The sequence below is a fragment of the Mycteria americana genome, chromosome 1, assembly GCF_035582795.1.
Source record: "Mycteria americana isolate JAX WOST 10 ecotype Jacksonville Zoo and Gardens chromosome 1, USCA_MyAme_1.0, whole genome shotgun sequence".
NCBI lineage: Eukaryota > Metazoa > Chordata > Aves > Ciconiiformes > Ciconiidae > Mycteria > Mycteria americana.
The window spans coordinates 149,825,187-149,850,601 of record NC_134365.1 but is presented as its reverse complement, the minus strand read 5'-3'; the positions used below and the strand labels follow the sequence as shown (position 1 = coordinate 149,850,601).

Sequence of the window (25,415 nt, the reverse complement as noted above, 5' to 3'; positions counted from 1 at the left end):
TCCTGAAAGACAAATTATACAACCTACCAAGATGTGAATCCCTCCTCCAACTACTCGCAAATGGGGAGTTCAGGTACTTTTTAAGGTACAGAGGAGACCAGATGACAGACTGTTTGCTAAGGAACAAGTGTGAGATCTGGATGACCAGGGTAAGTCACCCAAATGCCTGCCTCACTCAAATGACACTCTCGGTGGATAGCCAGTTGATTCTTGTGTAACTGGTAAACAGGGAGCTTTTCAATTCCAGTTCCTTCCTTGGTGCAGTAAAGGTGAAGTCATGCACCACCATTGTAAACCTTTACTGTTAGCTGGGAAATGTCCTCATCATCATAAGTTATCTATTCTACTTACTTCTCTGCTTATCTGACTTTATTTATAAAGTTCTCTAATAGCTAGCCATAAACTGCAGTATTCTAGCCACCAAGTTAAAACACGAGGAAAGAAAGCCTTTCATTCATTTAATATTTCAGGCAAACATTACCAATATTGAATTTTATATTTGTACACATGTAATCCTTCTTTAAGCATCAGTGTCATCCCTGTCACTCATACCAGACAGGGTAAGAATTAAGATTACATTTCATACACGAACTCTTAACTCAGGAGTTTAATTATTTATTTTATAAAATATAAATCCAACCAGCACACCTTATGACTTAATTTCTTTCTTCTCCACAGGTTTCAGATGCCGTTTAATGACAAGCTCTCCCTTGCTTGTAAGAAAGGTGTCTGACATTTCCTCTTCTGTTGGCAATCCGTAAGGTAGTTTCAGTGGCTGTATTCTACAAGCAAAAGAGTTTGCTTAGTGAAGTCCTATGACTAGAAGAGAGTTACATTAAGTGTTCCAAATTAAGCAAATAGTTAACAAACCTTATCAGATGTTTAATAACTTTCAGTCTGGAATTCACAGAAGGGATATTTTTGTGCAGTCTTGCCTGATGTGCCTATATAAAGGATAGAACAGGTTTTACAAATGCATTGCCAAACCCCAGATCTCTATTCACTGAACTTTTCACACTATCAGTAAAAATATAAACCACATTTGCAAATATAAGATTGAGAGAAATGTCATGCATCAAGAACATACATAAAAATATGAAATCAAAACTTGATCAAATTCAATTCCAGTAAAATGACAAATTCAGCTTTACTCCCATTACATCATCAATATATTCAATTTTTTTCCAACTGTCAGAAATACTATAAATGTAAATACAGGAGTTCAGGGGTAAGACTGCTTGCTTCAGTTAGATCTTAAATTGATCAACCATGCATTTTTTTTCTCTGTAATATAACACTGACTAGATGAATCTTTGCACAATGTGCAGCTGGCCTAAAAAAACTGGATAAATATCTTTGACACAAACTCTTAAGAGTCTTGGATTTGGAAGCTTTTTCATTAATAAATGAGTCTTATTTGCCTACCTGCAATATCTGAATAATATGACCCACAGAGAAAACTGAATTCAAAGTATTTACAATTCTATTTTCATTATTTTAGCGGAATTCTCAAGGTAAAGTTCTCCTCAGGCATGCAGAGCAATACCATACAGTGATATTCTGAATTCCCACTAAAAGGGAATTTGCCATTAACGTTCCTCTCAGCTCTTAAACATATCACTGATTTCTCAATTACATTTATAGCAGCTGTAAAGCAATCCAAGTTTTGTGACTGCAAAATTGAGGTCCTTAAAAAAAACCCACCACCTTAATTCTACCTTATGTTTCTACATTTCTGATGTACACAGTAAGTATAAAGAACAACAATCATACTTTATCCAGTCCAAGATCATGTATTATCTTCTTTTCCCAATATGGGCGACCAACTACACTTTTTATTCTAGTAACAACATGGATTTTGTGGGGCTGCTCAGGGTCACCTCCATACTTTTCATGATCTCCAGGCCGTGGCTGAAATACCTAGAATAAGAAATTCACAAAATCAGAGGGTTTTTTCCTAAATATCTGAATTATTATTACTATTATTATTATTATTATTGTTAACAAAATAACTCTCTAAAACATACTTCAACCTTGGTAAAAATTTTTACATGTTTAAGTACCTTTCTTTTCAGAAGGTCAAAGCACCAACAAGTGACCTCAAATTTTATAACATTAAGTCAAACATTTTTATAATGGTTTGCTGATTAATGCATTAATTTTTGAGTTTGGCCATACAACTGCATAGAAACACATGGACAACACTCTATACCAGCACAGCACCTAATTCACATGCATCTCATTGAAGAAACTCTGCTTAGCCTCTGAATGGTTTAAGGCTTTAAGAATGATTTTAAGGAAAAGAGTCAACTGACACTAGATGGTATCTTGCAGAAAGATACGCTAAAAATGTAAATGTAAAAATGTACAATGTAAGTTGAACTTCTCATCTCTTCGGTTTCAGCTATTTCAGTTGGAAGGGACCTACAACGATCACCTAGTCCAACTGCCTGACCACTTCAGGGCTGACCAAGTTAAACCATGTTATTAAGGGCATTGTCCAAATGCCTCTTAAACACTGACAGGCTTGGGGCATCAACCACCTCTCTAGGAAGCCTGTTCCAGGGTTTGACCACCCTTTCAATTAAGAAATGCTTCCTAATGCCAGGTCTAAACCTGCCCTGATGCAGCTTTGAACCATTCCCACACGTCCTGTCAGTGGATCCCAGGGAGAAGAGATCAGCACCTCCCCCTCCACCTCCCCTCCTCAGGAAGCTGTAGAGAGCAATGAGGTCGCCCCTCAGCCTCCTTTTCTCCAAACTAGACAAACCCAAAGTCCTCAGCCGCTCCTCGTAGGACATGCCTTGCAGCCCTTTCACCAGCTTTGTTGCCCTCCTCTGGATGCATTCCAGGACCTGAACGTTCTTCATAAATTGTGGGGCCCAGAACTGCACGCAGTACTCGAGGTGAGGCCGCACCAATGCTCAAGACAGCGGGATAACCACCGCCGGCTGGTTATACTGTGTTTGATGCACCCGAGGATGTGGTTTGCCCTCTTGGCTGCCAGGGCGCACTGCTGACTCATGTTGAGCCTGCTGTCAACCAGCACCCCCAGGTCCCTTTCTGCAGGGCTGCTCTCCAGCCACTCCTCTCTCAATTTGTACTTGTGCCCAGCATTACTCCATCCAGGGGCAAAATCCAGCATTTGGACTTGTTAAATTTCATGCCATTGATGATTGCCCAATGCTCCAATCTGTCTAGATCCCTCTGCGAAGCCTCTTGTCTCTCTCGAGTCAACAGCACCTCCTGGTTTGCCATTGTCAGCAAACTTGCTAATGGTGCATTCTACTCCTGCATCCAGGTCATTGATCAATGTATTGAACAGAAATGGCCCTAGAATTGAGCCCTGAGGAACACTGCTGGTGACTGGTCACCAGCCAGATGTAGCCCCATTCACTGCAACCCTTTGGGCTCTGCCCTTCAGCCAGTTCTGCACCTAGCGTACTGTGAACCTGCTCATCTCACAGTCTCTAGAAGTCTGCCATACCACAGAAAGCACAGAATTAAGCAGGCTAACATCTATTTTTCAGTTTCTCATCTACTATAGCACATACCGAGTCTGGAATTCTCGACCTGGTAAAGAGACAACGAACCCACACTGCGGACACCATCCCCTCCATCCTCTTCCCCAGCATCTGCAAAGAGAGCAGGACATAATTTGCCCGGACTTTCCCTATAGCTCTTAATACTTGCCAACAGATTATACAGTCACTCAAATTCAGATCGGAGGAGCATATAATCCGCGTTTATTGCGTCTCTCGGTGGTTGAAGAACAGACTGTGCTGACCCCGGGCGCCCACAGGCTGTTCGGCCTCTCCAACGGCCGCGCTCTCCTCTCAGGGGAGGCACCGACCAGGCCCCGCGGCGGTGGCGCCCCGAGGCGGCGAAGCCCGCAGCAGCGTGAAGCCTGGCCCCTCGCGCCACCCGTCACCGCCCCCCTCTCTCCTTCCCCCTCTCAGAGGCGGCTGCGGGCCGCCAGTGCCGCGTCGCGCCCCAGCCAAACCCCAGCCGGTGCCAGCACCTTCCAAGCCTCTGCGTGCCCCAGGCCGGCCCGGCCCGTCGCGGCCGCCATCTCGGTGCGCAGCCTTCCGGACCGGCACCAACGCCACGGCACTTCAGTTCCGCGCCGGCGGAAGGACAACGGTGAGGCACGGCCCCTTTCCCTCCTCCTCCTCTTCGGTTTCTACTCCTGGGCGGCGGGTGAGGCGACGCGCATGCGTAGCGGCCCCCCCCCGCCCGGGCGCTGCCGGAGGCGTGGCCGCTTCGTGCCGGTCGCGGTCCCCGTCCCCGTCCCCATCCCCATCCCCGTTCTCGCTACGGCGCCCATGTCGCGGGCGGGGGGCGATGGCAGCGCCGCGCTGGAGCGGGCCGGGGTGGAGACGGTGAAGCGGGCGGTGGAGCTGGACCTGGCGTCTCGGTTCCAGGAGTCGCTGGTGTGCTACCAGGAGGGCATCGACCTCCTGCTGCAGGTGGTGAAAGGTACCGGGCGGGGCGGCGGCGGCCGGGCGAGGGGCGGTTTGGCAGCCGTTTACGACAACCGTTGGGGCGGTTAGTCGTTAAATACATCCCGGCTCTGTCGGAGGCCGCCAGCCGGGGGTGGTTTTGAGGAGGCACGAGCCGTGCTTGCCGCCGAGGGCCGGCCCCGGTGCCCCGTCGCCTCACGGGGAGGGAGAGGAAAGCTGGCGGTCTCTCCCCGGGAGACCGGGGGCCGGGCCGGGCAGGGCTCAGCTCCCCGCGCTTCCCCCGCCTTGAGAACTGGCCTGTGTGCTTTCGATCCACAGCCACGAAAGATGAGGCAAAAAAGCACCGTTACCGGCAGAAAATATCCGAATACATGACCAGAGCTGAAGACATTAAAAAACACATTGAAAAAGAGAAAGAAGGTAATGGAGTGGCGATGTACCCGTTGGCATTTAAATACCTGTTGTTATGTGGACATTTTATGGCCGAGGCGGTTAACACAGGAATTGTGTCATGATCTTTACTGAAAAAGAGACCTCTCTTGTTTTCAGATGGCAAATACCATAAGCAAATCAGGATAGAGGAAAATGCAACAGGTTTCAGCTACGAAAAGCTTTTCCAAGAGTACCTTACTGAGATTGTTTCTGAAGTTTGGGTGGAGGACCCGTACATTAGGCAAGTTCATCAGGCAAGTAGATATTCAGGGTAACTGATACAGACATAACTACAAAAAAATCCAAGTTACTAAATTAAATAAAACTTTTACAGTTGTATAACTTCCTACGATTCTGCGAGATGCTAGTTAAGGGGCCGTGCAAAGTGAAAACAATCCACCTCCTCACATCCTATGATGAAGTAAGTGTCTAGGTTTTGGTTTCTGTTTCCCCGTACTCAGGTGATACCACATGCAAGTATGTATGTGTATATAGATAAATACTTAATTTTAAATACAGATTTGTTCTTACTTACCAGTACTTGTTAGACTGAGGCTCTGATGCCTTCAGAAGAAAACACAGATTAAGAGAAAAATAAAAATGTGATAGTTGAACGTAAGTAAGTTCAGAGTTTTCCGATAACTAACAAATTCTTGGTAAGCAGGATCTTAAATGGAAAAGATATTTTGGTGAAAATTTTGTTGTGGAAAATGTCATCAAAACCAAAGCATCTACTGAGATTTTTTTTGTCTCTTCCACCAGCTGTATATAGTTGTAATTTTGGAGGCTTTGATGAGCTAAAACCTCTCAAACTATCACTGCATTTACTTTGGCTCAAATAGTAACTCATATCTAGTTTCAAAGGGCTGAGACTGAGCTCCTCCTCCACATCCCTTAGCAAATGTACCTGTAATCTGTCTGCTTTTTATCATGTCTTTGAAACTGCAAATCTGCTTTAATCCAAGTTACTTTCTTTTGGTTTAAGTTATTACTAAAAAGGTTTTGTTGGTGAGTTTAGGAAGAGGTGACCAGAAGTAGAATATATTGTTAAAAAAAACCCCCACCACGTTATTTTTACTTTTAACAGGGTAGTGGGAAGAGTCAGCAGATAAGTGGCTTGGAAGAAATACGACAATCACTGAGGAATTATGGAGTAACACTGAATACTGCATTTTCATCTTCAATACATGATCGAGAAATTAGGTGGGTGATGTAAGAAATCAGCGAATGCCAGTTATTTGAAGTCAAACTACTTCACCCCAACTTTTGAGACAATTTCTAATTACACATGTGGTTAACAAAGTGGAAGGCAGTGGCCCTAACTGGATAAAATCAGCCCTCCATAGTTTCATGTGTTCTAACTGTGAACGTAATAGTAGATGTCTCTTTATATAGAACAGTGTCTTCCGTGGTTCATACAGGTATCAGTGACACTAGGAAATAACTGCGAATGAAACAAGGAGCTTGTGCATCATGTGGATATAACTATTTTTTAATTCAACATACTCATGGTATTCAAATTTGTGAATTTTTAAAACAGATTCAACAATGGATGGATGATTAAGATTGGAAGGGGTCTTGATTATTTTAAGAAACCACAGGTAAGAATGCTGTGACCTCTTTAATTAACTTACACTGCAGAAGAGCTCATTCTATATTCACCATGTCAATTCTGTTAATTTCTGCAGAGTCGTTTCAGCATTGGATACTGTGACTTTGACTTGCGACCTTGTCATGAAACAACAGTGGATGTCTTTCATACCAAACATACAAAGAAAATGTGATCAGATATGACTGCTTTTAATGAGTGTTTTTATAAGCATAAAAATGTAAGACTGGAAGATGCCACTTGAGTCCAGCTGTCCACCCTCAGAAGCAACTCTGCTAAATACTTAGTCCATCACGGCTTTTATAATCTATAGGTTTAAGAATATTTGAGACTTTTCAGTCTGAGAAAACACAACCATAAAATTCCTCCACTGTATTTCTCCCCTAATCTTAATTAATACAATCCATGTCTAAATTTGATCTTCATTTCATAACAGACCCTCAATACTGTCTCTCAAAGGCCTCTTTACTGTCATTTCTATTTTTACTAATAATTTTGTCTTGAGCAAATTTTTTTTGTATCTTTAATTGACCACCTCACAAGCATTTGAAGCTGGGCTGCCACATGTCCTCTTTTATAAGCAGCCTTATTTATTTCCTTTAATTCCTCTATTCTAGTCATGACTACTGTTCTGCTGTGTTTTGGTCCATCCCTTAATACCTGATTTCACAGACTGGTAACCCCAAATCTCACATTCCATTTTCCAAGCTCCTTGCATACAAACATTGTAGTGTTCAATATAAAGACATTTTAGGGTTGTCTTATGTGTCTCTGCATAATGGATTTTGGGGTGGAAAGGATGCAAACAGCTGTATTCTTTTCCTTGTCACTCCTGTATGGTCTTTTATTCTGTGATGTATGGTCGTATACCTAATTTCCATCCTTTGCATTAGGTGTGAAAAGGTTGTATGATCCTCTCCCAGTCTTCTTCCCTGACTTCCAAGTTTAATGTCCTTCCAGCTAGTCATGCCAGTCTGAACTGCAGTAAGCTATTTCCCTGCTACTAAGATAGTCCCCTAAAAAAATAATTGATTTTTAAATTCTTCCAGAAGTTGGATACCCTGAAACTTTCCTGTTAATAATGATTCTAAGGAATATGCTGTGCTAATTGGAAAAATGACAGAATCTTTTCGAGTTCTTGATCATTGTCAGCAAGAATCCAGCAAAGTTATATATTCTGACATGAAGAAAAGGCAGTGGCCTCTTGCAGGTCCCATCAAAATCTTTTCAGCCTCAAGAATGATAGGTGCCTTATGCTTTCTGCATCTTGTAATAAAATACGCCTCCATATTCTAGTAGCATGTTCATTGCTAGAACTTTTTCTCTCTCCTATGTTTCTTTTTCCTGATGGCTGGTGTATTCCATTATCCTTTTTTTTTATTATTATTTACTCTATTCTTTCACCTTCTGTCATCTAATGCTGCTATTCTTTTAGTCTTGCCTCTAACACAACAAATCTATTCCATAGCTGTCAAGAAGAAACAGAGCTTGTCTTTGCCTTGTTCTCTAGGTCACAATTTGCCAGTGGTCTGCCTTCTTTATCCTTTTGCATAATAATGTCTCAGCTTTTCAGTGTTACATCAGCAAAAAGAATAACATACATGCCATAGAAGCTACCAGTCGGTCCCCCCAAACATTCCATAGAAGCTCCCTGGCTTGCTGCTGTGATACTAGGTTTCCGGTCACTGTCATCAGTTTTATTCAGTTGTGTATAATATAGGCCTATTTTTAATGGGAATAAAGGTTATTTTTTATTATTTGTAGTTTTAGTCATCTGTTTGAATTCTTCTCTGCACTACACAGGGTAATCCAAGGAAGCTGGGTAATGCCTTATAGATCAGCAATGTCTGGGAGAAGGTTCACTGTAAATACAGTAAGCTTCCCAAATGTGAAGCTTTGTATCTTTTAACCTAGTCCAGCAATTTCAAACATACAGGGGCAAAATAAAAAGCCACCTTAAATATTTTAGATCAACTTTAAATCTTAATTGGAAATCAAAATAAAAATCTTTATGCTTTCTGCATCCTGTAATACAATATGCCTCTCTGTTCTAGTAGTAAGCCCCTATGATGTGGTCCTCTACAACTACCACAAGAGGCAAGCATGGTCTTCCCTCTCTTGCCTGTTCATTGCTAGAACTTTTTCTCTGTTTTCTAGCTAGACTATAATTCACTAGCTAAGACTGCAGATTTCCTTGCAGATCTCATGGATACACAACTAAGCCTTTAGTGACGTACCAGTTGGCACTGCACTGCAATTTTTGCCTATAAGCCCTTTATCTCTGCATAGTTCCTTTTGCTGTCAGTAGGAACACCATGTATGAAGAGGAATGGGCATCAATGAACAGGGAAAAAACAAATATCCAAGTGATCTAAGAATACAGTTCCGCAATCATTTTACTGACGCCAGGCCATGTTCTTCTGTGCTGCCACTTGCACTTACGTAGTCAGGTCATCGCCTGGATTGTGCAGCCAGGACTGTCCCTCCTGGCATCATCTGTGGAGACGAGCTTAAGCCACCTTCCCAGCTGGAGTCAGCTGAGTGCCATTCATCCTACAGTGTCACTGCCAGTCCTAGCGGAGGGCTGGATTGACCCCCACTGACTGCTCTCCTTAGCTAAAGGTAGGTTGGTTCTGCCACGTCATTTCCTCCTACGGAGTGCTGGTCAACCAGACATCTTTTAAAGATGAGACTGTGCAAGTAACATAGTAACACCTCATAGGCCTTTGCAGGCTTCCCTTGTTAAGAAATATTTGCAGCTAGTGGTCTCTTCTGCATGATTTAATTAGCAAAGGAGTTGAAGCATTCGTAAAAAGATATACTGCCTAGGGCTTCCTAATCTGTCTAGATCCTCCTTATTGGAAGAATTTCAGTCTCTGCTGTTACTTACCACATCCTGCTTATTTGACTTTGGTGAAGAACAAATTGTATAACGTAGAAGTATATAAACTCTGTAACGGCCTCGCTTCAGCAGAGATCTTATCAGCAGAGGCTGTCTCTGCTGCTCTGTGTTCTCTCCTATAGCAATAAATTGCTGCTGTTTTGACCTGATCAAAATTGCATTCCAGTTACTCCGTGACAGAATTTGGTGCTGTGACTTGGATTCATGTGTCCTGCGCTTCGCCTGGGAGGACGACAGACTGATCCCTGCCGAAACCCCCTTGGTGCCACTTAAGAAAGGTAAGGGACCTTTTGAAATCCCTACTGGAGCTTCAGCCAAGAGTTGTCTGTATGGGCAAGGACACTGGTAGTCAGAATGTCCTTACAGACCTAATCGTAAGTCTTTTAGTATTCCACTTTTAGTATTCCACTTTTAGTTAGACACCAGTACCTGTGGCAGCAGTGACTCCCAGTGTTGTGCCAGCAGCGCAGGTACAAAGGAGGCACATGTGGCCTCCATCCCCGTTAGCCTCTCTGGCCCTCACCACATAAACCCCCACATTGAACTTCCTAATCCTTCCCCCGCTTTTGACATGCATGGACAAAAACCCTAATCCAGGGTGGAACTGCTGGACTGATTCACTACGCAGCAGCGAGCTTAGCTTACTACCATGCTTGTAGGGAGAGGGTCACCAGCGCTCTGCAAGAAAGGACTTTCAACCAGAAACCAGGGGGACATCCCTCTCCACACCGCTCAGGGGCTGAGACATGGCCTTTGAGCTACTATCTGCAAGAAGCGGGATGCAGGCTGGAGGATCCAGTGCAGCAGCACAGTGGCCGTTTTCCATCTACCTCAAGCCATCTGTGTCAGCCATTTGTACCTTCTCCGCTACAGAGCCAGTTTGGGATGCCGCCACCATTCTCCCTGGTTTAAGCAGCAATGATGTCTTCAGCGTGGAGCGATACAGGGCTGCAGCCTATTACAGTGGCTTACATCCTACAGTTTGGGAACCTCAGGTGCAGGCAGTGTGAAATCTAATTGCCACTAACATTAAGCAAAAGCACAAGATTAAATGGCTTTAATGACTAATAAACGAGAAAAATTCATCTTGTAGAAATTAATGTTTTAATTTTGTTTTCCATAAATTAACTTAAAAAGCAGCAGAAATTTAGTTTTCATTTTCAAAATGCAAGTCACATTAACATTATCATATTCTCACACAGCAGATTCCACCTGCTGTGCAACTCATCATCTTGTGGACACACTCTTAGTAAAGTCGTTGCGAGTGTAGTGGTTTCATTTGGGCAAAACTTACTGCCAGTAAGGCTCTTCACCAGTTCACTGCACAGCGCTGGTGGCAGCCACTGCTCCGGCAGATCAATGTTACAGACTTCAATCCTTCCATGCTTTACATCCATATCTACTTTAACGTCAAGAACAGAATCTTTATAGACCATGTTAAAACAAGTGCTAACGCTGAACTTCGGTGTCTTCCCATACACCCATTCCCAGGTTTGTAGTTCTTTAGTTTTATTATTAATTCCAGGAAGCACAGCCTCATCAGCTGGATTGATTAAGGTGATACGATGATCTATGTGGTGTTGCGTAGCATATTCTTCAGCAATGGCATCCAGGAGCATCTCACAAGTTAAACTAGGATCCTCTTCAAAGAGATTTTTCACTGAGGCAGGCACGCTAGGAGTGGCATTGCTTTTTAGCCCTTTATAAGGACTCTTTAACACAGAAGATAAAACAAACTTATCTGCATTGCAGAGTAAGGTACAGTGGTGATAAGCAGTTGTCCTTCCCAGTTTTGCAGCAGTACCTGAGATTTTGTACTGCCTACCTAGCAAGATGTCATATCTGTCAGTGACATGCACATCTAACTGGGGGCGCAAGGCTTTCAGTGCCTTCACAACTACCTTCAGGTTTTCCATTCGTTCATATTTTTTTCTGGTTGTAAAAAAAGTCAAATTGATATTGCCTAAGTCGTGGTAAACTGTCCCTCCTCCACTTCTTCTCCTGGCTAGTTTTATATTTTTTTGCCTCAATAGCCTGAGGTTGCATTCCTGCCAGGGATTCTGATGTCTCCCTATTACCACAGCAGGGGAATTTCTCCAAAGGAAAAGGACCTGTCGATTCTCTAAATTCATGTGGTCATGGATCCAGTCTTCCACAGCTAGATTTTGGTAAACATCATTAGAAACAGACTGAATAATGAGGCCTCCACTAGTTGTGCTTCTGAAGCCAGCTTTTGGAGTCCTGAGGATGCAGGATAGCTGAAGGCAGTTCTTTAATGATGACTGGAGTACCATGTTTTTAATAACTGGACAGTGGATGGAAGGAGTGCTTGAGCTGGCAAAGCTGAATGTGGCAAGTGCACAACCTGCTGTTGTGACAGAAATGAAATGCTAGTGGCAGTCATGATGCAGTCATGCTCTTCCCCAAGTAGCAACGCTCCTGAACTGATGTGAGTTACCAGGCACGTTTCTCCTCCTGAAGCAAATGATGCCGTTCAAACCCTGATGTGTGCTTAACATAAAAGCAGAGGTTGTCAGAGCAGCTTCTCCTCACAGTCCTTGGTGCCTAAAAGACCAAAGAAAGAAATGGAATTAAACTGTGTGTTTTCCCCTCACTCAATACAGTCTTGCTAATACAATTTTACTTTGTGGATTTTGCTAAACTTAATTTTAGCAGTCTAGTTTTATTAATTTTTTTTCATTGATCTGATATGAAAAAACAGGTGCAACAAGTTCATGAGCTTGTTGGTCAGCGACGAGCCAGCCAGGCGCAGGGCTTGCTACCAGGGAGCCCGCAGCGCCCAACCCAAAGGCGAGGCAAGCGCCGCGCAGTTACCGGAGCCAGTACCACCCGCTGCCGTCGCGGGCGCCATTTCGTTCTTTGCGCAGGCGTTCCCCCAGCCACGGCGGCTCCTCCCGAGAGGCCGTGCCACAGCGACTGCCCTCGGCGCCCACCCCTCACCGTACGGCAGCAGGCCCCATCCGCCCGCGGGGCTGCACGGAGGCGATGCACCCCCCCTGCCCGCCATCGCCCGCGCCTCCCGCCTCCCCTCACCCCCTCCAACGGCCGAGCCTGCGCGCGCGGGGCACGAGTCGGTACTCACGGCGGGGAGGAGCGAGGCGGTGCTCGCGCGCGCGCAGGCCCGTTAGAGCGGTCGGCGGCCCCTCAGCGCGCTCCGGGACGCCTTCCGGTTCCCGAGGTGAGAGGCGCGGGGGGCGGGCGCCCGGCCGGCGGGGATGTCCCCCGGTACGTGACCCTGCCGCCCGGGTGAAGCCGGGGAGGGAGTCCGGTGCCGGTGGAGGGCTGTAAGCGGGCTTTCGCTGCTCGCGTGAGAGCCGAGGGGGTGGCACCGCGCTAAGCGGCGCTCTGGGGCGGTGAGCGGTGCGTGCGGGTACCGCTTCTCACACCGCAGCCAGGACGTGGTACAGCTGGGGGAGCTGAGAAGAAGCGAGAGTGATCAGCTGCTGTGCAGCGTGCAGCTAAGTTAAGACTCTTCAGCCTGGTAAAAAACAAAACAAAAAAACCCCAACAAAAACCAAACCTCCTATGGTAAGAGATTGTAAAACGGTAAGTGGTGTTAAAGAAAGTAGGTCGGTGTGTAACTAGATGTAACCAAAATGATTAGTTCGTTCTTTTGTAATTAAGCAACATAGAGATAGGAGCGGGGTAGACAATATAATATTGTGTTTGTGCACCTATGGCTATGGATATGCTACTATGCTAAAATACAGTTGGACGAGGAGTGGTACAGCCATGCTGCTATGTTCCCAGTACAGCCCCAGCCCATCCTGACAACGAGTCGAGGGTAGTTAGAATAATTGGTTTGTGTTAAGGGTGCCAAGCCATTGTTAGGGACCATGCACCATGAAGAAGGGAAGCAAGTTACATAAGCAAGGTGATATTGCGCATGCCCATAAGAAGGGGTCAACTAAAGGACACACCTGTACGACCACCAAGGACCACCAGAGACCCCCACAGAAGCCCCTTGGAGCTCAAGGATGCATGCGTAATGACCATGAAATATGATAATTAGTTCTGGGAAATAGAATGAATATGCATGATCATTCCAGGAAATTTGATACATATGTATGTAATCGGACAATATAAGTTTCGGTTGATGTAACCTGCGGCATGCACGCTAGGTGGAATGATCCCCCGTGCATCTGGCGCCGTAATAAAGAATGCCTGCTTCTTAATACTACATTGGTCTTAAGGAGTTTGATTCCCGATTTCGGTGACAGGTGTTGTTCTTTACTGCCTTTCACAACGCGATAACTGTGAAGCATTGCATCATGCCAGCAAGAGGGAGATGCACAACGGATAAAACGGATGATTCTTCGTGCAAGACCCAGCTGTGCAGTTCCTTGCCACAGGATGTTCTGGATGCGGGAAGCTTTTGTGAGTTTAAAGGGAGGCTGAACAAATTAACACAAATGGAGAGACGGTTGTGAAATACACAGAAACTATCCATGGCATTCATGAAGATACCAAAACTAAATGTTGATAGCATAATTCATTAACAAGCTGGAAATGGTGTTGTAGTAGTCATTTTAGCACTAGTATCAAGGCTTGCTGAAGTCAACAGAAAAACAACAGAAAAAAAATTGGCGTAGTCGGCAGGATTACCATGGATAAACTGCTGCAAAAATACAAATGTGCCCCTTCCCAGGTTGGGAAGGAGTGGGCTCAAAAATTTTGGAAGGATGAAGAGAAAGTGGTAGAGCGCATTGAGCAGTGTCAGGCTGCACAAAAGTTTGGAGTAAAAAAAGGTAAAGGTGTCGTTTGTGTGGTATTAGGAGCCGGTGTATCTTGTGCTCAGCAAGAAGCTAAGGAAACCCCTGCTCCCAAACTAGTTTCCCATGTGGAATATTCAACTTTACAATCAGAAAATGATGCGTTGAAGTCATCATTGGCCTTTGAGAAGGAGACAGGAAAAACACTAAGAACCCGAGTTGATAACCTTGTGAGTGAGAATAACAAACGCGTGAGTGACAATAATAATCTTAAACAATTGCTGGAAAGGGTTAATCGGCTGCTAGATAAAATACAACCTTCTCCTCCAGTTAAGCAGATTCATAGGTTAATGCATGGTGCAAACCCCGAAATTTGAGATGGTGATCTTTGGTTTGACAGTGATGATGATGAGGTCGAAGGGACCTCGGATTCCAAGCCTCAATTGATTTCCTTACGACTTTTGGTTAAAACAGACCGCTGTTGATGACGATGATGAAATCCGCACTACTGTGCGAACAATTCCATGGTCACCACTGGTCTGATCTCTGGGTAAAAAGAATAACCCAGCTGGGGAGAATTGCCTAGCTGGAAAACTCCCAACCCACAAGGAAAGTGCACCTTCTGCACCAGGCCTAATTGATGAGGCGGAATCTCAACGAAAAAAACTTTCATCCCCGGGGAGGGCAGTGAGCCACCCTGCTCGGAGGGTATTAACAATTCAATGGCTCTCTGATTAATACTCTGACCCTATCATTGCCATTCCCATTTTACCCCCAAAAATATTGGTAAATTTTCTCATTGGCACTGGGGCCCAAATGTCAGTAATTACCCATGAAACAGCACGAGCCCTGGGCATAAGATCTGGCCGATGCACGGTTAAATTCACAGGAATTGAAAAGGAATGCACCACCGAAAATAATTCACCCTGGTTGCCAGAAAGAATGAAGATTAACCAGGGCAGAGGTATTAGCTGTGTTGCATATACTAACATTCTCGGATTTGACATATTGCGTGGGTGAATGTGGAAACTCCCGGATGGAACTGTGTGGAGTTTTGCAAGAGGTAAAAAGGAATCAGGCATAGTGAAATTGAGTCTGTTACAAACATCTAGACCCTTACCCCCCTCGAAAATCACTAATGTTCAGCAATATCCGTCTCCAGCAGCAGTGCGTATGGGGATTGATGGGGTGGTAATGGAACTGGAAGAAAGAGGCATCATTAAAAGGACTCATTCGCCTTACAATTCACCAGTGCGGCCAGTAAAGAAACCAACCGGGCAATGGCGTTTTACAGTGGATTTAACACTGCACCTAATGCTAACACTGCATCTTTGACTGCCGCAGTTCCAAACATGGCAGAAATAGTGACATTGATACGGGGAGCTGCCCATCCCTGGATGGCTGCCTTGGCAGGAAAAGTACATCAGATTAGCACCCAGTGGATCTCACCCTCTTTTTAACCCTGCCGGTTAAATACAACTGAGCACGTTTGTTTCCTTTTTGTGTTCACAGGAATCCTGAAAGAAGACGACTCCGATTGAAGTAGATGTCTGCAAAATGTGGCAAGGGGAGTTGTATTGGAATCAAAGTATACATTAAATTTGGCAACATTTTGCAGACAACTCCTTTGATGTGTAGCCAGAAGGACCCAGAATGGCTGTGGTCCCAAGTCCACATTAAATACAATGGAATTATTAGAACATGTGCCATCAAAGAAAATTTAAATTTAGCTACTGTAGTTATGCATGGTTCCCATGTGTTCTCAAGACACGAGTGGAGCTGGGATAATGGATGGCTTCCACTCCTGAAGGGAAAAGCAGGAGAAGAAATCCAGGTAGGGTGTAGAATGATCAACGGATCAACCCATGAAAAGGTCACATCCATGATAATATCCAACATTTCCAGAAATCCAATAGCAACAGTCTTGTGTCACTGACGAGTGGGATTGTTGGTATAACTTTACTCTGGTGGGACCCACTATTGTGGCTTGTATGTGGCAACAACACTGTACAGGGCCAGGGCTGTCATTCCGTTTCAAAATAGGTATGATTGAACCTGATCTAACTACACCACCTGACCTAACCTCACCCACTCCATTTGACACACTACCATATAGAGTTAGGAATGTACCCATTTTCACCACGGTATCTCACAATGACCCTTGGGACCATGCACTGTCACAATACAGTGCAAGCATTGGAACACTACAAAACAAAAGGAACTTAAATCTCTCCACTCTAGTTATGCATGGAAATGAAGCATACTCAAGAATTGAATGGAGTTGGAATGACTCTCTTCACATGGCTAGACTTCAAGCCATTCCAGGACAGACAATACAAATTAGCTGCCGAATAACTAATGGATCTACTTACCATAGGCCGACTGAAATTAAAACAGTTTATACAGACTCTTCCAGCCCAGAAAATTATAAGGCCGAGTGTTACAAAATAACTGAACCAAACTCAGATTGCCGGTACAATCTTACCTTTACCAAACCTATAATTGTGTACTGTCTTTGGGGTTACAGAGGCACCGAATTACTATTTGAATTCATCATTGATACAGCATCATCTGCACTGGTTGCAAAGGATAAGGAACCTCTGCCCCCACAAATATCTGAAAATGTATCAACTCGGCCTCCCATTAGTCTAACTCCTTTCATCTTCAACACAGGCCCTTACATAATTAAAAATACAGGTCAGCAACAAGTGCTGTTTAATCCATCGTACTCCCTCAAACGGGTGGAATTAGCAATACAGACTAATATCTCTGCAATTAAACCTACCTGTTCACCATTCCTGAGTACATCTTACGCAGGATGGTCAGCATGGTTACATAAAACAGACTCTCCTCTCTCCAAAACGATAAAACAGAGATGTGACTGGTGTCTTAGGAACAGGACTGGGAGTCTTAAACAGCATAGATGCTGAAGTACTTGCTAATAAATTAGCCACAGTAACCAGTGACTTAAATGCCTTGAAACACCCTTTACAATCTTCTCTTTCAGCTCTGGGAGCTAACCAATGGCTCTTATTGGATATATTGCCTCAGTGGGGAGAAGTAAATGAGAAAGACCACAAGTTGATTGTGGATGCACTTGGTGTGACCCAAAACAATGTTTCTTTAGCTCTTAGTTGTATCCAAGCTCAACTGTGGATGCAATCTATAGTAGCTGCAACTATATGGGAAGGTGAGGAAGGCACCCTGCCCACTGAAATTTGAAAGGTAATTTGGGATAATGCAACTGAATTTGAGAAAGAATTCCAGTCCTGGTGGTATCCAGTTAACTTCACCTACGACCCACTGACAGCAAAGCCACAGCTTTTGTCTTAACAATACGCAATGCTTCGGTATACACCATATACCCAATCAATGCATTGGGGTTGAATCACAATGGAGCTGTACTCTATCCGTTAGAACATAGAGTATGGGCCCAACAAAATGGGAACAAATGGCAAACTATTGATGTTAATGCATGCGTTGTACGGGAACAACAAGGATTTATTTGTGAGAGTAACACCATCAAAGCCCAAGACATTTGTCTTGACACTGAACAAAATGTTTGTCATTTTGAAATACAACCGGATGAAGCCCCTGAAACTGTACTTGTATATATTGGGAAAGGATGCATTTGCATAAGAATCCTTTGTGATTTTATATTTGTAGATAACATTACTGTAGATACAAGCAATCGCTCAAATATTTGTGTTTGTAATTTTACCAAAATTATGGGATGCGACTTCAACTATTCATCTCCTGTCACAACTCCCCAACTGCTGCAAGCTAACTGTACACTGTATCAAGCCTTACTACCTGCCCCTATTGGAATGAATCTTACATTGGTGAGGAAACTACTACAACACGATGACCTGAACCAGTTGCTGAGACACGTCCGAAACAATGGACAAAGAACCCTTATTACCATCCATCATGGTGCAGAAGAAATACACCATGTCTTGGAAAGAGTGAAAAAGGATGAGAACACCATTGGTGGGAAACTCTTCTGGGATGGTCACCGACCGCAACAGGAATTCTCAATAAGATGCTTCAACCAGTTGTTGTTCTGCTAATGCTTACTGTGTTATGCTTCATTTTAACCATTGCGCTGTATGTTAAACTTTGGATTATGATGGAGTGTTTGTCTCCTCTAATATCCCCACAAGATGTATACGTACTTGATAATCCTCACCATAAGAACGTATGTGATACACCCAATGCATTCCAAATATCATGAAGCTTGAGTGACTATAGTCACGGGGTTGGTTATGTGCAATAATTGCTGGAGGTGACTTAGAAATTAAACTTATATACACATTTTTAGGTAAGGCACAGCATTGAAGAAGCTGCCCATGTGGAGTGCAGCTGACATACAAGGAATCCATTCCATGGAAGTTCCCTAGGCCTGCAACCTTAGATGTCAGCAACGCCAGGGGAACTTGGTGTGTTGGCTCTAAGAGGAACTGCTCGGAGGGTGGAGTGGTGTGGAGATACCACGGCCAGGCTCTGTGATAATATGGGAACTTGAAGGTACCACAGAACCGATAAGCTGCATATTTGCTACCCTGGGCCAATGGTCTGTCATATTTTTGACAAAATGCTGTCCTTTTGCTGAACTTTGCTCATTATAACATCGTTATAATACCAAAACACACCTCCATCCCAAAAGCTACCCGCCTCCAAGGTGTGACCACCCCTCACTGAGCTTGTGCTTTGAATTTTCCTAGTTTATACCTTTAAAAGTGAGGCAAGAAAACCTTACAGCAATCCTAAACAAAGGTATGTATGACTAGAGTCACCCAAGCTCCATGTGAAAGGTGAAAAATAGTATAAAATAATTTAAGAGAGAGAGAATGTTGGGGAAGATACCATCACGTACCACTCTGACTTCTGGGATCAGTCGACGGGCTGAGCCTCTCTTCCCCCCCATCAGGATGCCTTTGGGTAAGATTCAAACACTTGGTTATACCAAGTGCCTCCCCGGGAAACTTAGAAATCTCTATAGAGTCGCTTTATTATCTTTTAACGCATTTGTAGCCAGCGGTATTACTCATACTCTTGGTATTTGCACATGCTTTGCAGACAGTGAATTTATCACCGGTAATCCAAAAGAACTTGTGTATCTGTTGCTTTAATAAACTGCACTCTTCATTAATCTAGCTGTGATAGTTCTCATTGAACACGACCAGACTCTTTAAGTGTGGCCATGGTAGTTCATGCAACACGACTAGACTGGAGGTGTATCATGTTATTTGTGAATCTGTAATCATGATAGTTCAGTACACTGAATGTGACCGGACTTATAACGCTGTCAAATTACTTTAACACTGTCATCTTAATCAACTTTGCGAAGCTGTTTCAGTGAAAGCCCTGAGAGGGCTCTGACAGGCAAACTTTGACTCTGATGGGTGACTATATACCGTCCTTAGAAAATAAACCATTGGCCAAGTCTGAGACTAAGACTGACTGGACTTAGCTGCACCTAGACTCCTCTCTGAGAAGGAGTTTAGAAAGCAAGGGGGTCCTGTCTGAACCTCGTGACTCAACGGGAGGGTTCCCCCCCCCAGCCACTCCTCACATTCCTACACGACAGTAACTTTTAACGCAACATTAGGCCACAAGAACTTTCACCTAGATCCACCAACCGTGCACTGAACTTTTACTTAGCTACATGAAGGAAGGGCCCCAAAACCGGTGCAAACCAGAAAGATAAGGAGGCTTCAACCTTAGCAGAAGTTGCTGTCTTAGAGATAAGAGAAGAATCGGCCCACCTAGAGACAATGAAAGGGCCCAATGATGAAGAATGGGAAGACCCCAGACCCTGATACTACTATTAGTCTGAACTGTCTCCTGAGGGGAGGGGAATTTAGATTGTAAGGCTATAATTACCCAGGGATTTCTTTGTTCTGGGTCCCTCTCCGGAGGCAGTCAGCTCGAGCTGTTTTCACCACTGTACCAATAAATTCGTCTGGCATACGTCATATCGGAGACTCTGCTTTGGGAAACCTCAGGTCAAGCCAGAGGGGAGAGGAAGCGTCCGAGAGTGAGTGTGTGTGTGAGCGAGGAGCCGAAAAGGGGCACCCATCAGCTCAGTGGAGCTGCCCGCTGCGAAGGGACTCGGGTCCTGGCAGTTAAAGTCTCGGGTGGTGTGTGTGCCACTCCATGAAAGGAGTGTGAGTGCTCGGGCAGCGGCTTCTCCTTGAACAGTGGACAAAGACTAGATAATTAAAGTTGTATTGCATGCAGCAGATTGTCTTCAGATTTGCGTTGATTTAAGCCATTCTAAAAGTCTACCAGACCTTAGCTATAACTCTTCTTCAAGAGCTGTTGTCTGTATTTAAATTTTGTATTAAATATATTGTATAAAATATATTTGTATTGTACATTAAATACAAATTTGTATTTGTATTGTACATTAAATACAAATTGAATATATTTTATAAAAATATTGTATTAAATACACTGTGGGCTAACGCTCAGCACTACTAGTTGAAGTTTTTATCCACAGTAGTATCTATATGGGCACATATGTGCTTTATACCTCTTGCTGGTGTACATGTATTCATAAAGGATACATTGCATGCTTTTATTTCTCATTCCTTTTCAGTATTGGGGTCCCAAGACATGAAGGAATCGTAGAGAAAAAGGGTGGTACAGTGGGTTGTGATGATTTACATAGATTATTCCTCTTGAAGAGGAAGTTACAGGTAATTTTTCTTCTTTCCAGTTCTAGGAATAGGTGGCTTAGGAATAAACACCGAGTCGATATCCTTATTCAGGTGAAACAGTGAAATTATTTGAGGACGCAATTTGGCTTTGGGTATGGGGTGTTCATATGTTTGCTTTACCATTAAAGAAAACTGTTTATGATGGGGCCTGAATTGCCTTTACCTTCTGATTGAAGAAACAGTACTAAAACAGCTATATTCCCTGAAAGGTGAAGGAGAAAAGAAGGTGGATAAAGGGTGAAAGGCTTCAGAGATTAAAGACGTGAGCTTGGGGTTGTTTCCTACTGAAGAACTGGATCATCACGAGCATGACAGTTCTTTACCAAACTCTTAAAAGAAATGTGTGGGTGTAGTAGGGCAAGTAAAAAGTAACAAACCATCACCACATGTGTGGTGGTGGTGGTTAGTGGGAGAAACAGACTCTAAAAGGAGCCTGACATGATGTGTGCCCCAGCACTTGGCAGGTTGTATTATCACATCAAAAAAAAAAAAGTTGGTAATTATTTTAAGCAGTTTGAAATGGGCATAACTTGTTGCTAAACTAGACTGGTGATAGCTTTTCATGGGGGTGAACTATTCTGTAGTGCACAGGGTAATAAGCATGTGGAATTTGTCCATAAAAATGTGTTGATTTAGTGTTCCAAATATTGGAAGATCAACTTTTGAGGCAGTTGGCAGAATGCAAAAGTGAACCTGGGCACTGTAACGCTGGTCAGAGGAAGTGAAATGCATCTTGTGGGACTTTGGATGTTAATAAAAAAACCCAAACAAAATGCGGGACCATTTGTTTCTGTTTTGCTACTTAACTCTTGGAAATTTGTACCGTGTCGTTCCTTCATTTTTGCCATTGGGTGTCACTAAAAACATACTGTGAGCTGTTACACTCTGTGTTTTTCAAGTTGAAAACTGTAGGCCTAACCAAGGCAACTCTCTGTTCCTTTAATTAGAACCAGAATTTACGAAAAATGTAAAGTGTGCAGAATACAAGGTGGACAGGTAAAAATGCCGTGGGTCTGTTTCTGATGTGCTGAAGGATGAAACAGACATGCAGCAATAAGTACCTCTCCTGAAAAGTGGCTATCGTTGAAGACAAACTCGGCAAGATAATTAGAAATATTCTGGCAATAAGCAAAAAGTATGAATTTATAAACAGGATGATGTTACACTATAAGCCAGCAGAAGATCCTGAGAGAGACACATAAAATCTCAGAATATAGTTATCCCATGGTAGGATCCAGCAAAAACTACCTGAGTGACAATTATTCCAGTATTTCTCTCAGGAATGCAGCTCTGGGTTCAATCTCTGTATGCAGGAATCCCGAAGCCACTGGGCTACTCTCCTCTGATGGATGTCTGAGGCAATCGTCCATCTGCATAGCCAATGTTAATTTTCACAGAGCCTCGGGCAGCAGCCTAGAGAGGATTTATTACTTTCTTAATTTGCTCTAGCAGGAGCTGAATTATGCATGAAGATGCGATTGGGGCAAGAGGGGGCAAAAAGGCTCGTGTTAGCAAAAGAGAGATTGAACAAAGTCATAACAATGCCGCCATCTTCTTCCTTGTGGGCACAACTAACACCTTTCTAGACTTGACTTTAAATATCGAGCTTGTCAACTGGACTTCCGCAGTGAGAGGTACTCTGGTCACCTTAACTCTGCTGTTCTCATCATAAATCTTGTACTTTTAAAAGTCTTTAGAAATACAACATTCTCCCAACACATTTTAGAGAGATTTTCCCCATTTTCTGTCAGTCCTTAGAACCACCTTAGAACAAAGACCTCCTTGTAACGATTTGAGGTCTTTGTTTTTCATGGGCCACTGAATAAGCCAGACATACGCTGTTGCTGTGGTTTCAAGTCTCATGGCCCAGCTACCCTATAAGCAATTCTGCATTCATTTTTTACTGCGTTCACATCAATGTCAGTGTAAACTGCTTGAACTTCCCATCAACCAGCTCAGTGACTACTCTAATGATGGGGTTAATTTTTTTTTTTCTCTGCTGGAAACACAGGAAAGGGGCAAGGCTATCAAATTAACATCGCAAGAAAACACCTCTTCCATGTTATGTTGGCTAACAGGACTAATGTCCTTCTGACTCCTTAAACAGGCCATGCAATTCTGTTACAGAAACACGTCCTTGATGCCTGCCCTAGCTCCAACAATCGATGTAATTTGGAACAAACCATAATGTTTCCATATCTGGCCTAATTTGTCCCAAATTTCCAGGTGTGGTATGTGATACTTTCCCAATGGATAAAGTGTACATACCATGATTTATTTCTTTCTTCACTCAGTCTAGTGAGGACTGCATTATGTAGGAAGCAGCGAGTTTTGCAGGGTGAGGTTAGTGTAAGAGAGGTAGTGCAAAGTAATACTAATGCCATCTTCTCTGTGGACCTGAATAATAACCTTTCTGGATTGGACTTTTAAAATTTCTTATGTCTTAACTACAATCCTATAAATCACACACCTGCAAAACACAGCAATTATTATTTTTGCTTTTGAAAACAATTCCGTCTGTGAGTTTCATTCTTTCTTTGATCAACAAATTTTTGTTTGGTACACAAAAAGCAAAGCAACTGTTCTGCACAACATTAACCAGCATTAACATATAAGAGAAAACTCACCATACTCACCAAGAGAGAAAACCATAGACATACCAGAACAATACCAACTAAAAATATATAATTTTACTCCTAAAATGAATTTTCATGAAGAATAATTTTGATAAAGTTATGAAAACCTTGAATACTATCTTTTCACATGTCTTTTGGAGACAAACGTGATAATGCAGAATCTTCTGTGATGACTTCCACCATAGCAAAATCAGAAAGTAAGACTTATAAGAAATCCAGGATGAGGAGAGGAAACTAATAAGACTGTTTCTCTTGCCCTTTTTCTGGAAGTTAAAATCTTCCAATTTCTTCTCTTTGGATGGGGATCATATTTCAGAGCTATTACTCACTCCTAATCTCCAAAAAGGTGAGCTCTCTCCATGAATGCTTAATGGTGGCAGCTTGCCAAAAAACCCCTGTTATCTACCCAGCACTGCCTCCAGAATATAAACTCTGTGTTAATGCCTAACAGGGAAGAGAGTACATTTTCTCTGGTTTCTCAGCTTGACTTTGGGACTACCTAAAGCAGCCTCTTTCAAAGACTGTTTATGTCTATGCCAGACACGAGCAGGATTCACACGGCCTCCTTACCCTTTTCACATCACTTTCTTCAAAGGCGCCAGTCTTCTCCTCCCTGTCTGTACTATTCCAAGAAGAGATGTGCAGCTGGAGGTGCTGTAAATAAGAACTCCTATCTTGGGGTATAAGAAAACATAAGAAGTAATTTCTTTCATATGATTTTGTTAGTGGAATAAAGAACAGCATAATTAGCCTTGTAATACCTTGACATTTTAACTTTACGATGTTTGTAAACCAGTTAGTATGTTAGTCCTAGCATTAAAAAACAGGAATGAGTTCATACTGGGGTTTATCATAATGTGCAAAGCTAATGCTTGACACTGTCAAGAAACAAGTATAATGTTAAAGGTAATATTTATTCTGGACAATACAACTGGCACATATATCTTACAAATACATATGTAAATTAGATGGGGTTTGGATAGAAGATAAGGTTTAATTAAAGGAAGGCTATTTTCACAAGATTAAGTCTTTCTTATCTAACACTTGGTTTGTTCTTGTCAAGCCAGAGAGATTGTATGGCAATTGTTGGAGTTTTCATCAGTAAAAGTGTCTCCTTGGATATTAGTTTCTGAAAGAGATGAACCTAATTGAGTAGAGGTGTTAAGCTGAGCTCCTTGAGCTCGCTGTCTGTCCCAGGTGATCAACTGTGGCAGTTTTAGAATACCCGACTTCTCTCCTGGGGCTGGACTGACAAGGCACGGCTGCTTGGCTTTGTCTCTGAAATCCTCTGACCTGTAAGCATTTCTTGTGCTGCCTTTCCCTGTCTTTCTCTGAGGCTTTCGGATTAACCGGGGGGTGAGCCCTATGCTGCATGTGTGCAGATGGGCCCAGGGAGGTTTGAATTAAAGGTAGTTAAGGGTGCTTTAAAACCAAAGAATTCCACTCAAACCAACAATGGGAGGCATTACTACATATGTCAGAGTATGCCAAACTGTGATATTCACCCACCTCCCTGTCTCCATCCCCAAATAATTGAGAAGAATTGAACTATTATTTGAGGAAGTTGCCTTTTTATCTGTCAAGGTCTGGAGAGAACTTTATGTCGTGGCTGGAAAGCTGCCCGGCGGAAAAGGACCTGGGGGTGTTGCTCAACAGCCGGCTGCATATGAGCCAGCAGCGTGCCCAGGTGGCCAAGAAGGCCAATGGCATCCTGGCTTGTATCAGGAATCGTGTGGCCAGCAGGACTAGGGAAGTGATCGTCCCCCTGTGCTCAGCACTGGTGAGGCCGCACCTCCAATACTGTGTTCAGTTTTGGGCCCCTCACTACAAGAGAGACATGGAGGTGCTGGAGCGTGTCCAGAGAAGGGCAACGAAGCTGGGGAAGGGTCTGGAGCACAAGTCTGATGAGGAGCGG

The 25,415-nt window shown here is 43.5% G+C and overlaps 3 protein-coding genes and 1 long non-coding RNA gene across 6 annotated transcripts; 2 read left to right on the top strand and 2 right to left on the bottom strand.

The window, feature by feature from the left end:
- Positions 1-599: 599 nt before the first annotated feature.
- On the bottom strand, positions 600-4,157 carry MRPL30 (mitochondrial ribosomal protein L30). Its single transcript, XM_075524018.1, has 5 exons — positions 4,022-4,157; positions 3,555-3,635; positions 1,774-1,920; positions 871-944; positions 600-782 (listed from the first exon to the last, which is right to left on the bottom strand). Exons 1-5 carry the CDS (start codon positions 4,070-4,072, stop codon positions 650-652), a joined length of 486 nt encoding a protein of 161 aa, XP_075380133.1. The 5' UTR covers positions 4,073-4,157; the 3' UTR covers positions 600-649.
- MITD1 (microtubule interacting and trafficking domain containing 1) lies at positions 4,009-8,261 on the top strand. 3 transcript variants are annotated; one of them, XM_075523980.1, is made up of 7 exons: positions 4,009-4,143; positions 4,782-4,883; positions 5,013-5,149; positions 5,230-5,316; positions 5,983-6,098; positions 6,436-6,496; positions 6,584-8,261. In XM_075523980.1, exons 2-7 carry the CDS (start codon positions 4,835-4,837, stop codon positions 6,677-6,679), a joined length of 546 nt encoding a protein of 181 aa, XP_075380095.1. In that variant the 5' UTR covers positions 4,009-4,143; positions 4,782-4,834; the 3' UTR covers positions 6,680-8,261. The 3 variants fall into 3 exon arrangements, with proteins under 3 accessions (XP_075380095.1, XP_075380085.1, XP_075380104.1); XM_075523970.1 differs by lacking the exon at positions 4,009-4,143 and adding an exon at positions 4,272-4,479; XM_075523989.1 differs by lacking the exon at positions 4,009-4,143 and adding an exon at positions 4,335-4,469.
- Positions 8,262-10,507: 2,246 nt separating this feature from the next.
- On the bottom strand, positions 10,508-12,659 carry LIPT1 (lipoyltransferase 1). The gene is given in 3 exon segments (XM_075523947.1): positions 10,508-11,756; positions 11,759-11,971; positions 12,510-12,659. Coding segments are annotated over 2 exon segments (1,230 nt in total). The 5' UTR covers positions 11,811-11,971; positions 12,510-12,659; the 3' UTR covers positions 10,508-10,578.
- Positions 12,334-19,295, top strand: LOC142420254 (uncharacterized). The gene is made up of 2 exons (XR_012778719.1): positions 12,334-12,605; positions 15,652-19,295. It is a non-coding gene; the product is annotated as an uncharacterized LOC142420254 (long non-coding RNA).
- The last annotated feature ends 6,120 nt before the right edge of the window (positions 19,296-25,415 follow it).

Excerpts from the sequence above, each read along its gene's own strand:
- MRPL30 (XM_075524018.1), bottom strand. The coding sequence starts at position 4,072 with ATGGCGGCCGCGACGGGCCGGGCCGGCCTGGGGCACGCAGAGGCTTGG. Across the intron at positions 945-1,773 it reads ATGATCTTGGACTGGATAAA|GCACATCAGGCAAGACTGCA; the intron begins GTATGATTGTTG and ends TCCTTTATATAG. Across the intron at positions 783-870 it reads GTTATTAAACATCTGATAAG|AATACAGCCACTGAAACTAC; the intron begins GTTTGTTAACTA and ends TTTTGCTTGTAG.
- MITD1 (XM_075523970.1), top strand. The coding sequence starts at position 4,326 with ATGTCGCGGGCGGGGGGCGATGGCAGCGCCGCGCTGGAGCGGGCCGGG. Across the intron at positions 4,480-4,781 it reads CCTGCTGCAGGTGGTGAAAG|CCACGAAAGATGAGGCAAAA; the intron begins GTACCGGGCGGG and ends TTCGATCCACAG. Across the intron at positions 6,497-6,583 it reads ATTATTTTAAGAAACCACAG|AGTCGTTTCAGCATTGGATA; the intron begins GTAAGAATGCTG and ends TAATTTCTGCAG.